Source organism: Dama dama, chromosome 30 (assembly GCF_033118175.1).
Source record: "Dama dama isolate Ldn47 chromosome 30, ASM3311817v1, whole genome shotgun sequence".
NCBI lineage: Eukaryota > Metazoa > Chordata > Mammalia > Artiodactyla > Cervidae > Dama > Dama dama.
The window spans coordinates 89245339-89258600 of NC_083710.1; the positions used below are offsets into that span (position 1 = coordinate 89245339).

General features: G+C 59.5%; 1 protein-coding gene across 6 annotated transcripts in view; it reads left to right on the forward strand.

Moving 5' to 3' along the window:
• Positions 1-576: 576 nt before the first annotated feature.
• MCF2L (MCF.2 cell line derived transforming sequence like) overlaps positions 577-13262 on the forward strand; it is a 93794-nt gene continuing 81108 nt past the window's right edge. For 2 of the 6 annotated variants that reach the window (XM_061133751.1, XM_061133762.1), the window contains exons 1-2: positions 1470-1579; positions 4837-5009. In XM_061133751.1, the coding sequence (XP_060989734.1) occupies positions 4841-5009 (169 nt within the window). In that variant the 5' untranslated portion in view covers positions 1470-1579; positions 4837-4840. Of the gene's footprint in view, positions 707-1259; positions 1336-1469; positions 1580-1763; positions 1786-4836; positions 5010-8280; positions 8551-13262 lie in introns of those variants that run through there. The other 4 variants (XM_061133752.1, XM_061133754.1, XM_061133753.1 and 1 more) reach the window with 4 other exon arrangements.

Sequence of the window (13262 nt, forward strand, 5' to 3'; positions counted from 1 at the left end):
GCCGTGTGGTGGGGACCGCATTTGGAGGAGGAAAGTCCTGCAGAGATCCGCGCGCCCTCCCCGCAGGCCGGGAGCCGCACCCCCAGAGCGGGTCGGAGGCTCCTGGGGGCGGGGCTCCCTGGAGCCTTGGGGTTTGTGCCTATTGCCCTCCCGACAGAGCCACGTGCTGGTCTTACTGCGATTTCCCGGTGTCGCCCACAGAATGCAGACGTTTGAAAGCGCCAGCTAAAATAAAGTTTACACCTAGAGCAACATCGGGGACGTTTCAGCCTGTGCGCCTCAACATTCAGAGTTCTACTGGGGAACTTGAGTTTCCCTGAACAAGGGGAACCCACAAGGGAAAAGGCCGGTCCCTTCCCATTTCCTGCAGAAAAGGGGCCCCTCGGCATCTGCAAGGCCCTGCCCTGGGGTCTGCACACCCCGAGCCCAGTGAGAGAGCGCCTGCTCCGCGCAGGGGGTGACGGGGATGGGGTACACGCTGGGGGGCGGGGCTCGGGCGCCTCCCCTCCCCCTCCCGCCGGCGCAGACCCTCGTGCGTCCTCCCCTCGCGCTCCTCCCTCTCCCTCCGCGCGGTCCCCTCCCCCACCGTCCTGGCCGCTGCCCCGCTAACCCTCCCCCTCCTCCCCTCCCCTCCCCCAGGCCGGGGAGGAGGGGCGTCCGCGCACCTGCGGGTGGAGGACCGGGCCCGGAGGCCATCCCGCGGCAGGTGTGTGGGGGCGGGAAGTGCGGGCGGTGAACGCGGGTGGGGGGGGCGCGGCGGGCCCGGGAGAGGGGCCGACAGAGGAGGGCGGGGGGCGCGGACTCAGCGTCCCGGAGGCCGGTGACCGGTCTGCGCGCTCCGATCGCCTCCCGTGGCCGGTCTGCGCCGCTGCGATCCCCTCCCGCCTGCGTGCGACCCCAGGGAGCCCCGGGACCGGCCGCGGCGGAGCGGGGCGCTGCGCGGTGTCCAGGGGCCGCCGCCGGAGCGGGAGCGCGAGCTCCACGTGCGGGACGCCCCCCACTGTCGGCCGGGGTCCTCCCGCGCGGACAGGTGTCACTGCCCGGCCCCTCTCAGGGCCGCACCCCTGGGTCCCGGCCCCCAGCAGGCCCCGGACCAGGTGGGGCCGCTGAGGGCGGCCGGCTGAATCTGGACTTCCCGGCCCCTGTCTGGCTGTTTTGCTTTTCAAACTGGCAGCGGAAAAGTAAGACTCAGCAGTTTAAAAATAAGGCCGTTTGCTCTTTCAACTCTAAACCGTGTTCCTGCTAGTTTTTAAAAACCACCTTCCGTTCTCTGCAGCGCTGGACCTTAAACAGGAGCCTGCTCTGGTTGGCCCAAAGGAGACTTTTCTGGAGCAGGTGCAGCTTCTTAACTTTACTGGAAGCTTCCCATCCTGCCCCTAAGGGACCTCCCGCGGGCCCTGGACAGGGAAGGGGTTAAGGTGACCCTGAGGCACAGCAGGATGTGTGGGGGTGGCCGTGGGAGGCCCCAGGATGTGTGACCACTGGGAGGGGCCAGGCTACAAAAATAGACGTGTGTCCGGGGGTGCTGGTGCTGGAGTGTGTGTGTCCCTCCCAGGGGACCGGGGACCCCACTGGGCAGGTAGGTGAGAGGTGGCGCCCTGGGGGAGACCTCGCGGTGGAAGGTCTCCTAAAGTGCAGATCTGACCCAGTGGCCGGCCCAGTGCGGGTTCGGGGACCTGAGTTCTGAGCTCTGCTCCCGGCTCCTGGACCCGCTGCGGCAGGGGGACGGACAGACAGAGGCTGCCCGTGGGCCCGGGGGGGCGGCCAGGAGGGCACGTGCTCCGGGTGAGTCAGTCCAGAGGGGCAGGAAGAGGGGCTTGGCTGTGTTTCAGCACTTGTGTTCCCTCGGGGCGGGGTGCACCCCCCAGGTCCCAGGCTCACCGTCTGGCCAGGACCTGGGCGCAGCTGTAATTGGGCCTCTGTGACCTTGGCCCCGCCACCTGTGATGGCCCCCCCTGGCAGCGATCCAGGGAAAGGCTGGCGAGAGCATTGGGTCTTCTGCTCCAGAAGCCTGGGCATCACCCTTCTCGTGACTGTCCCCAACTCTGGGGCGAGTTTCTCTCCGGGAGACCGACGGATCAGGAGGAGGGCGCAGGGGTCACCTGTTTGCGGAGCTCAGCGCTCTGAGGACACTCTGCCCCAGACGCAGCTCGAAACCCGTCCTTCTCCTGAATCAGAGCCTCTTCCCTCCCCAGCCCTGCCACTGCTGGGCACCTCCTGACCTCGGGTTGTGGCTGTAATCGGTGTCCAGATCACCATTCCAGGAGGCTCGTTCTGTGTTGGGGGCTCAGCTGTGAAAACGGGAGATTTACCTGGGAAGCGCATCTTGGTGATTAGAAGTAGAATGAAGGTCACTTGGACAGAAGAGCTTCCTGCTGTTAGGAACTCACATACCTTTTGTAAAATGGCATAAAGCCTGAAGTGGAAAGAGAGGTTAGTGGAGCATTTGTGCGAATGGAATATTGGTAGCACCTGGCCATCAGCTTAGTTGATCTGGTGCTAAGAGGCTCCGAGGGAAGTTAGACGTGTGAGAAGAACAGGACAAGAAGGTAGCATTCTGCTCCACAGTCAGCTCAGCTTCTTGTTCTCAGGTCCACTCATTTCACCCTCGCCTGAGCCCAGGAGAGCCAGGGTGATGCTCTTCCCCGACAGGTGGGAGAGGCTGGCTGAGCGCCAGCCACAACCTGGACCTGGCTGAGGGCCCGGGGCCACGTCTGGAGCCGCTCAAGAGATGCTCAGTCCACTCCTGCCTTGGAGAAGGCGGGTGGCGGCCCAGCCCCGCTCCAGAGAAGGCACGGTCGGCTGTGTGGTCAGTGTGGGGTGGCTGGCCGGACTGCCCAGCCGCCCATGGACTCTGCTGGTGGAGCCGGTCCACAGTACCTTACCCTCGGGGACGACCGTGTCCTTTTCCTCTGGGCCTCCCCAAGTAAAACGTTCAGGAGTGCAAGCCCGCAACGGTCTCCCGGACACCCTGTGGCTATTACCGAGGAACTCTTGGGCACCCAGGGCTGGACCTCGACTTTGTGGTCAGCGGCCGCTCCCGAAGCACCTCATCCAGCATCAGGCAGCGCCGTCGTCTCCAGGATCCCCAGGAAACCTGGCGCCTCCGCCAGAACCTCCCAGCGGCCCCCTGGAGCCCAGAGGGCCAGTCCTACGCAGCTCCACGGAGGTGACCCAGGAGCACCAGAGCTTGCGCCCCAGTGGGTAACATGTCAGCGTGAGTGTAGGTCACCGCTGGGGGCGTTCAGTCCAATCTGTTGAGAAAGCGAAGAACTGTATTCAAAGTACCAAGTTGAGCAACCACAGAAATCAGAACAAGTCAAATAGGAAGATATGGGTGGGGACACTGAAGCGCGCAGCTGACCAGCGCCGAACGTCTCCACACCGTCTTCCTCCTCACTGGTCCGTTTCTCACTCAGCGCTTAGGGCTGGTGCCGGAACAGAGTGGGGTGACTCCCGGGGGAAAGGCCCTGCTGTCATCCCACAAACTGGGCCTGAGGGGCAGGGGAGACAGGCGTGGGGAGGAGGTGGAGACTAGACCTCCCTGAGGGTCACCGGTCCCCGGCATCCAGCTGGACAGCCCCGCCTCCCCCCCGATGCCCTGGACAAGGTGGTGGGTGTGAGCGCCACCGACGATCAAGCAGGTTAAGCCGCTGCCGTGGGGCCACAAGCAGAATTTTTGAAAGGGGCCCAGCCAGACATAAGCCAACGGGGCGATGATGGCCTGTGTGTGTGCATGCTAGGTCACTTCAGTCGTGTCTGACTCTGCAACCCTGTGACCTGTAGCCCGCCAGGCTCCTCTGTCCGTGGGATTCTCCAGGCAAGAACACTGGAGTGGGAGAAGGGAATGGCAACCCACTCCAGTATTCTTGCCTGGGAGATCCCATGGACAGAGGAGCCTGGCGGGATGTGTAGTTACACATTGTCTGTAAGTAAATTTATTGTCTAGATGTGTTCATTTTTCTTTGATCAGTCTTGCGCTCGAGTTTTCATGATTACGGAATCCTTGGTGTCTATTCACAGGATAAACTTGAAACCAATGATTAAAAAAATTTAAAAAAACACTGGAGTGGGCTGCCATGCCCTCCTCCAGGGGATCTTCCTGACCCAGGGATCGAACCCACATCTCTTACATCTCCTGCACTGGCAGGCGAGCTCTTCACTAGTGCCACCTGGGAAGCCATAATGAGCCATGAGTAAGCCCAAAGACAAGGGGGCTGTGGGCGATTACCTACCCGGGTGAGCATCTCGGGCAGATGACGTCATGTGGCTTCGGTTCGAGATGTAGTCACTCGCTGTCTCTTTAAATACAAGGTTGCCTCCCAAAGACTTGATTCGAGTTTCTTTGCCAGACTTCCACCGGAGGAATAAGACCTGAATGTTTGTCCTGGCCCTCGGACAGCATTCTTTACCTGGGGATTGGAGATGTCTCCGGCCCAGGCGGCATTGGTTTTGAACGTTTGCCAGTTCAGTGAATTCTACTGTGACATTGAAGCCAGGAGAACCAGGGGCATTTTTGTCCTTGAAACAGGAGCCCAAACGTCAAGGGAAAATCTAGGTTTTTATTTCTCTAATGCAGCAGAAGTAAATAATATTTTTGTTTGTGCAATGCTTTATTCCATTCCAGTGTTATAAAAGGAAGCCATTTGTTTACCTGAATTCGGACACAGTAGAAATTCTCTGGAGAAGAATGAATTTTAAATATCCCGCATCCATTTCAGAATAAACACTGCCAAAAGCCTTACCTGGTGATTCGGGTTTTGTTCAAGGAAGCATGGCTGATGTCTTTGCAGTGTGACCTCGCCTTCCTTCTAAGGTCTGTTTTTCACTCTGCAGACTCATGTTCGACTGTTGGAGGCTCATCCTTTGCAAGAAAACTGGAAGCAACGCTGATGCTTCTGCGCGAGGGTCCCAGGAGGCCGAAGCGGAAGACTGCGACCCTCGGGTAGATGTCCCTGACGTCATCAGGCTTGTTCCAGACCCGCCGGAGGGGCCGCCCCTGCCCGCAGGTAGGCCTGGCTGCCTCCTTGGGATGCGGATGGGGCCTCGGTCCTCCCGGGGGACCAGTGTCCTGGGTCTGCGGCGGCAGCTCCCCAGGGACCCAGGGCTGCCTGCACATGCGGGCCGGCTGGGCCCAGGCCTGTGGATGAGACCTCAGTCCACACGCTTGCCCATTTGCCTTCCTGGCGGTGAGGCTGAGGCTGGCTCTGGTGAGCTCTCAGGAAGTCGTCTGGGTTTTAGATTCCAGGGCTCCGTTTTACCAGGTTTTCAAACTGAATCGCACAATTATACAAAGTAATTGCTTGTGATTTTTAAACTCATCTTATTCCAAGGCTGTTTTTCCCTCCCATTTCTTATTTTGAGCATTTGTACTTTCTCTTTTGCTTCATTAGATTAGCTAACGGATCGGTTTGTGGATTTTGTTTCCAGAAGCCAGTTTTTAAGTCACTCTCCTGACTTCCCAAGCGTGTGCCTCCTGAGCCCACCCGGGCCCCTGGCCCTGTCCCCTCACGCGTGGCTCCAGCGCTCCTGTCTTCCCCGTGTCCCCGGGTCTCCGTTCTCGCAGGAGCCGCGTCCAGAGTCCCCGCCCTGCGCGGCACCAGCCCCTCAGGGCCCCTGGCTCTGGAGCCCCTCTGCTCCTCCTCACACCTCCGCCTGCAGGCCTCGCAGGCCGTGCTCTCCACGTCAGCTCCCGCCCCCCAGGCCCTGCTGCCTCTCTGGGGTCTCTGTCGGACGCGAGTCCGCATGGACTTGGGTCTCTGCTGTTCATTCTTTTGTTCTCTCTCCACGTGTGTAGAGACCACTTGATTGAATAAGATTTACCTGAAAGATATGAAATCACACAGCAGGACTTTCAGTCTTTGTGTATTTTCCTAACTGTGCATTCTAAAAGGTGAGCATCAGGTCAGGTTTTGCAGTGTTAAAATACTCTTCTCATGCCAAAAATATTAGAAGCTGTGGTTTTGCTTTGAAAAAATAGAGAGCGAATAAACGGCGGGTTTTGGTGGTCGTGGTTACTGTGTGTCATCTCCCTGTGGTCTCTGTCTGTGATCCTGTTTTACCTGCTTTAAAATCTGATCTGGACATTTAGCCAGGCGACGTCTTCAGTCACGCTCTGGGAAATAGCTTTCATTCATTTCATTAGCACCACCTGCAACTCTGAAATGCAATTGTTTGCTTATTAAATTAAGTAGACCATGAAATGGATTTGAGGTGCAGTATTCCTCTTCTCGCTTTGAAGGCCCCAACACCCGTGTGATGTCTCTGTATGAGACATCTCTCCTCCTTCAGAGAGCAAGGCTTGGCTGAGCCACGCATCTCTTATCACTCACGTTCCTTCTCTTCTTAAACAAGCAGACCTGCCAGTAGCTCTGTGCCTCATAGGAAATGCTGCGCCTCCCAGCGACTGAGGTCTCTGCCGAGACTCTTGCCACCTCTCCTGGCCTGGCCCCTGTGTGGCTGGGACGTTTTTTGTTTTCTGAGGTTGGAAACAGGAAGGCAGTCAGGACCCCTGGAGAGTTGGGCGGTTAAGGGGAAGGGGTGTGTCCAGCAGGCTCCGTGGCCTGGCTCACCCGCCTCTGTGGCTGGGAGGCGGGCAGGGGGAGCTGGGTCTCCAGGACTTGCGTCTGAGGTCAGCCGACGGGGCCGCCTCGCCTGTCTCATGTGGCACAGACACGGATGAGCCCTGACCTGCCAGCAGCTGCGAGCTGTATGTGGGGGTGGCCGCCTGCACGTATGCGTGGTCGTTCCCAGGCACTCACGGCCGAGCGGGACCCGTGGGGCGTGGCTGATGGGACGGCGGGGCCCTGCAGCCCGCCTGGAGGGTCGCCAGGCCCGCTGTCTGCAGACGGAGGTGTCGGGCAGGCAGGGTCTGCTGGGCATCCTGAGCGCACGCAGCTCTGAACCCGGGGCAGCCTTGCGCTGGTGCGGGCAGGGCCCGGCCCTCTGGCCCTTTGAGGGGTCGCTTGTGGGTTGGGGGCGTGGCGCCGGGCGCTGGCTCTGACAGGTCAGTGGGCGGGAGCGGGGGTCTTGCCGCTGGGCGTTCACCTGGGAGTGGGAGCTGGGGCAGAGGGGCTCACCGGGGAAGCAGAGCCCTGGCAGTAAAGCCGGCCTGGAGGGGCTGCCCGGGACCTGACGGTCCGAGACCCGGCACAGCCTCGAGGAGCAGCGGGACGGGCCCTGGGGTGCGAGAGGGGCGCGCTGCGGGCCGCGGGGGGCTGCTCATGACCCGCGGAGACTCTGCGGAGAAGAGAGGCCCTGAGGCGGACCCGCAGGCCAGGGGAGCCACCGGAAACCCAGCCGACCCAGCGCCAACAACTGCGGGCTTCAAGGTAGAGTTGGCGTCTGAACCGCGTTGTGGCCTCAGAGCTGCTGACTCTCCCGTGCTTGCATTTAGACAAACGCGGGGTGTCTGAGTTCTCCTGAGATCACACGTGGGGGCAGAGATGCAGGGCAGGGTGCGCGTGGAGGCTGCCAGCCTTGCACTGTCCCACCGCTCCTGTGTCTGAAGCCTCTGCTGTGAACAGAAGATCCCCCTGGAACGTCACTTGTGTGGTGGGGACCCCAACCCTGGTCGTTGGCGGTCGGCTCAGTCGGGGCCAGTTCCGGGCGCAGTCACACCCCTGGGGACTCTTAGAGACAAGGGTTCTCCCGTCCAGCCAGGCCAGCGGTTACCAGACCCGAAAGTAAAGGCACAGTTTTCGCCTTTTCTAGTAAATCTGGGGCTTTTTTCCCTCCTTGACGGCCGTGGTGACTCTGCTCTGAGCGCGTTTTCGGTCGCCCTCAGCCGCTGCAGCAGGCAGGGGGGATGATCCAGTCTGCCTTTGCTCACGGGTGTGAGGGACAAGGACTCGCAGGCCTCGTGGGCTTGCATGTGGCACCGGGAGCCGATGGGTATTGGAACGAGCCTGGCAGCGGTGTAGACCTCCGCACAGTGGGGGTGGGCGAGAGTCAGCCTCGGAAAGGGGGTTGCTGGCCTGAGTGGCCCCCGACCAGTGTGTGCAGGGCCGCGCCACACTCCGACCGCTCCTGGCTCCAGGGCGCCATCTAAGCGGCCTTGGAGCAGCGACTCTGGGCTGCTGGCACCTGGAGGCACCAGGCTCCTGGACTCGGGAGCCGCCGGGGGCCGTGCTGGCCGCGACCTCGGGCCACTTGCCTTCCTGGCTGACGTATGTCAGCAGGCTGGCCAGCCGTGTCGCAGGCCTGCCTGGAGGCCAGGAAGTGGGACACGGACCTGTCAGTCACCGCCCGCCTGCTCTTAGGCGCATTAGCAAAATCTCTGCAGGAAACAGCGGGCGCCGAGCCAGAGCTAGTGCCCAGCTTAACTCTTCAACCCCCAGGAGCCCGGGAAGCAGGCAGGGCCTCAGCCACACGCGGGTCGGGATCCGCAGGGGATGTGTCCACTGCCCCCCGGACAGCGGGGCAGGGACGCGGCCTCTGTGCCCACCTGGCTTCCTCCTGCGGAGCCTGCCTTTTCTTGGGAGCCCAGTTTCCTGACATCCTCTCCGCTGGACGCCGCCACGGGATGCCGAGCCGCAGAAGCTCATCGGGGTGAGTGGGCTGGGGGTGCAAGACGCTGCGGCCACTTCAAAGCCGCTGGGCAGCTTCTTCCAACACAAAACTCACCACACGACCCACGGCCTACGTATTCACCAGTTGTGCCGAAAACTCATGGCTGCACGAAACCCACACATGGGGGCTTAGGGCAGCTTCATTCTGAGCTGCCAGGCTTGGTGCAGCCCTGCCGCAGGTGACGGATAAGTAAACCATGGTCTGTCTGGGTGGTGAAGGTGTTCAGAAAGAAACGGAAGTGAGCAGAGGATCCTAGGCCAGGGAGCCGCTCTGCATGGCTGTGGTGGTGGACTTGGGACGCTGTGTATTTGTCAGACCCGGGGAACTTCACAGCACAAGGCTGGAACCTCAGTGGGTGCAGATGGAAAAGATGGTTGAGGGGCGGGGGCCTCATGAAGAATGCAGACGCTCACTCGCTACAAATGTGTGGTCAGTGAGAGGGTGAAGGACTCGCCAACATGAGTCACTTGGGGAGCAGGGTATCTGTTAGCCAAGGGCCAGGGTACCCCAGGGTTTGTGAACGGGGGTCACAAAGACAGTCAGTGATGTAAGTGGGGCCCCTCCCCTGCCCCGTGCCCCATCTCCCCCAAGCTGGAAGAGAGCTGGGCCAGCCCTCTCTGGGGGCCTCAGACGAGCCTGCCTGCCGGCACCTTGATCTCGGATTTCCGGCTGGCGGCTCCGCGGGAACAGACCGTGTTGTCTAAGCCACTGGGCCCGTGGGGCTCTGTTAGGTGGGCCCCAGGACTCTTGTGGTTTTCCTGCTGGTCATCTTCATGCAGTGCGGTTAAGCTCTGGTGAAAGCCTCTGATCTAATGCTGGTTATTTGGAAGAAGGTGCTTTTTGGGGAGAGGAGAAGGAAGCAGCAGGACAGCATGTGATTTATTCCCTGGTGGCAGGAAACTCGTGGGCGTTTTGTCATTTTCCTCAAATTGATAAAAAGGTTTCCCCTAATCTGAAAATAATCTGAACTGTTTTGCTAGAACATGTTTGTGATTCAGCTGCCCTAGGAGGTCATTTCTTAGATGTTTTTCTGCAAAATTCAGGCTGTAAATGTTTAATTCTGAGCCCTCGTACAGGACAACAGTTACTCCTCGAGGTCACTGTTTCTCTGAAGTTAATCCTTTCAAACTCCTGTTTAAAAGGCTCTAGAGGAGTCAAGAGGAGAGGACACAGAAGGGAAGCTGCCGGCGGGGGGTAGGCCTCGTCTTTGGGAGGAGTGTGAAGTGTCTTCCCGACGCCTTTCTAGAAAACCTCCGGGAGGTGATGGCTGTCACTGTGTGGCTGTAAATCCAGGAGCTTTGCATCCACCACGGGGCTGTGGCCACAGATCCCGGAACCCAAACCAGTGTCTTGGAGGAAAGGGCCTTTGTTTAGTTTTAAACAAAAGCAGTCCCTTTGAAACTTGACCGCATTCCTGACCTCAGCTCTGTCACCCTGCTGCCCACTGCTTGGTATGACTTGTCCACCTCTGTGTGGCTTATGCAACAGCCTGGCCATGTGTCCCGCAAATGGGCTCGCTCGCTCCGGAGAGCAGTGCAGAAGGAGGGGGGTGGGGGGCGGCCTTCCTAGAGGGGGGCGGGCATCCCTGGGCACCCTGGGAGCTCCAGTCGGCGCGGGGGAGGCCGCCCCAGGCCCGTCAGGCACGTGGAAGAAAAGCGTCACCTTGGAGTTTGCATTTCCAAGTGCACCCGTGGACTTCGCTGAACGGCAGAAGGAGAGCTTGTTTTCCACTCTGAGGACAGCCATGGCCTTCTCCCTGGAGGGCCACACCCGGGAACCAGACGGGAGGAGCAGGAACAGACCTGCGGGTCCCCGGGGTTTGCAGCCTCGGCAGCCGTGAGCTGGGGCTGGGTCCTCCCCGCTGCGGCCGTCCAGCGCCTGCTGGGGTGTGGGCAGCGCCCTGGACTCTGCCCACGCGACCCAGCGGCACCGCGTCGTGACAACCGGAACGTCTCCCGACTTTGTCCCGTGGGCAGCCGCTCCCCACCCCCACTATTGTGTAACGTGCAGTGTTTCTGGGCTCACGTACATGGGCCCGAGTTTTATCGGCAAGAGTGTCCCGAGGGTGGGGAGGGACGGGTGCCTGGCTGGGTCACGTGACCCCCGGCGCCTCTGCCGCCCGCCCTCGGCCAGCAGGGGGCGCAGCTGAGCCGCCGAGGCCGGACCACCGCTCCTCCCGTTCAGGGCTGAAACGTCCGAAGGATGCGGCTGGTCAGGGCGCCCCGGACGCCTGAGCGCTCAGCTTGGCCGAGCAGGGAGTTGGGTCTCCTTCTCAAGGGGACGGAGGGTCCCAGGAGGCCTTGAGACAAGGGCTTGTGCACCGACCCGAGAGTCACGCAGGCGAGCTCACACGCGGGCGAGCTTACACACGGGCGAGTCCTCAAAGGAGTGAGTTCACACGTGGCCGAGTGAGCTCACACGCGTGCAAGCTCACACGCAGGGAAGTGAGTTCACACGTGGCTGAGCCCACACATGGGCGAGTTCACACGTGGCCGCGTGAGTCCACACGCGGGCGAGCTCACGCGGGCGAGTTTGCACGCAGGGCACGCTTCCGCTTGGGGTGGCTCCTGGGTGAGCTCAGCCCTCTGCCAGTTTCTCCGTCAGCTTCTGGGTTGTTGCAGGGAAAGTAGGAGAAAGTGACCCGTGACAAGCTGGCCACCTTCCAGGAGGGGCCAGTGTGCATCTGAGTGTAGCTTGGTTAGTATCAGCTTATTTAGGCATAATTTGCATACATGTAGACCTCAGAGATTGTGTTAGTTCAGCTCCAGACCAGCCACAATAAAGCAAATATCTCAGTGAGGTGCATCACTTGAATATTTTCGTTTTCCGGTATCTGTAAAAGCTATGTTTATGCTCTACTGCAGTCTATTAACTGTGTAATAACATTATGCCTGAATGAAAAAAACGTATACTTTAAAAATACTTTATTGCTAAAAAATGGCAATTATCCTCTGACTACCCAGGGTTGCCACAAACCTTCAATTTGTAAAAAATGCAGTATCTGCAAAGCACAATAAAGTGAGGTGTTGCTGCTGCTGGTTTTAGTCGCTAAGTCGCTGACCCCACCGAGGACTGGAGGCCCCGGGGCTGTTTGTGGGGCAAGTGGGCACGGTCCCTGGTCTCGGTGACCCGGGCCGATGATGCCCCCCAGGGAGCTTCTCAGAACAGAACTTGTCTCTGGGGAGCTGGAAGGCAGCCATGCCTTCCTGACGGGTGTGCTTCTAAGGTTGTGTTTCTGCTCAGGCTGCAGCAGGCCCCGTGGGCCTCACGGGTTTGGGGGTTAGGACCAGGGAACTGGGGGGGGATGGAGCACAAGTAAGCAGGATGTGAGGGTAGGCCACTGTGCCTCCCGCTTAGTCCCCCGGGAGGAACCACATCACGGGGTGTGACGTCAGGGCAACCTGGGGACCACAGGACCTTCAGCCAGTGAAACCGTCTCTCGCGGTTCTGTAACAGTGGATACGAGACATCGTGGTTTGTTCAAACTCACCAGCTGCTGACACGGAGAGTGGGCCGTGGCAAAAACTGCAGGTCTAATTAACAGTAACCCAGCGATGTTATTGGTCCATCGTCACAGCGCGAGTACCACGCCAGTGGGGGGACGGTCGGGATGCTCTGCCGGTCCTGTGTCTCCTCCTGTAAACCTCAAACTGCTTTGAAGGTCGAAGTCTCCCTTCTAAGTGCTTCTCGTGGGAGGCGGTGATTCTGCCCTCAGTCTTTATGGTCTCTTCTTTCGAGATGTGTTAGGGGCTGTGGTGACGCGTCTGCAGCCTCGCCGCCTACACTGTCGTCTTGACCGGGGGCCGCCCTCTGTGAGCAGGAGCCCACGGAGACAGCTGTGTGGGCAGGTCGTCTGCAGGCATGATGCTGGCTCGTCCTGCACACGGGCTGTGATGAAGGCTGTCTGGCAGGTTTATACACACAGTACGTGAGGTGGCTAAAAGAGGTAACTGGGTTGGTGCCAACCTCCTTCTTAGATTTACGAGGACGAGGCCCAGGCGTGTGCGTTGGCAGGACCATGGCTCACTGACACGGGTATCCATCATGTTTTTAATTCTTCATACCCACCTGCAGCTGTTCCCTGCAGAATACCTGAGCTCACCTGGGGGCCACCGTCTCTCTTCCCAGCATCATGGTCTGAGAGGACTCCTCTTCGAAATGTTAATACCGTCCCATCTGTTTGTTGAAATTCCCAAGCGTCTCATGATTGACGCCACAATTTCATCACCTTTTCATCTGAAGTGTCAGGATGGAAGCAGGCACATTTAGCTCCCCAGTGAACTGTCTCTAATGAACGCCGGCCAACGTCCTCCTACAGGTGTCCCTAAAATCATTTTTCTTCTTCCAATAAAAATGACAGGAGCTTTACTATCATAGTAAATAAAACAGACATAGCTGTGACCCACAGAAGCCTGATTACTAGCTGGATACCCTGCCAGCAGACGAGCCACTAGACTCTAACTCTGTGTGAGTGTGCGTGTTCTACCAAAACAAATGGGACATTGTGAAAACGGGCCGGAAGCAGACAAGAAAGGCAGGTCACAGCTTTATTCCAGCCGCTCAGAGGAAGAGAGCTGTGTCTGTCCCAGCTCCTGGGACTTTGCTGTGACGTGGGCCGGAGGCTTCCGTAAGGTCAGCGCCCCCCCCAAGGTCAGCGCCCTCCCTGGTCAAGGTCAGCCCCCCTCCAGGGC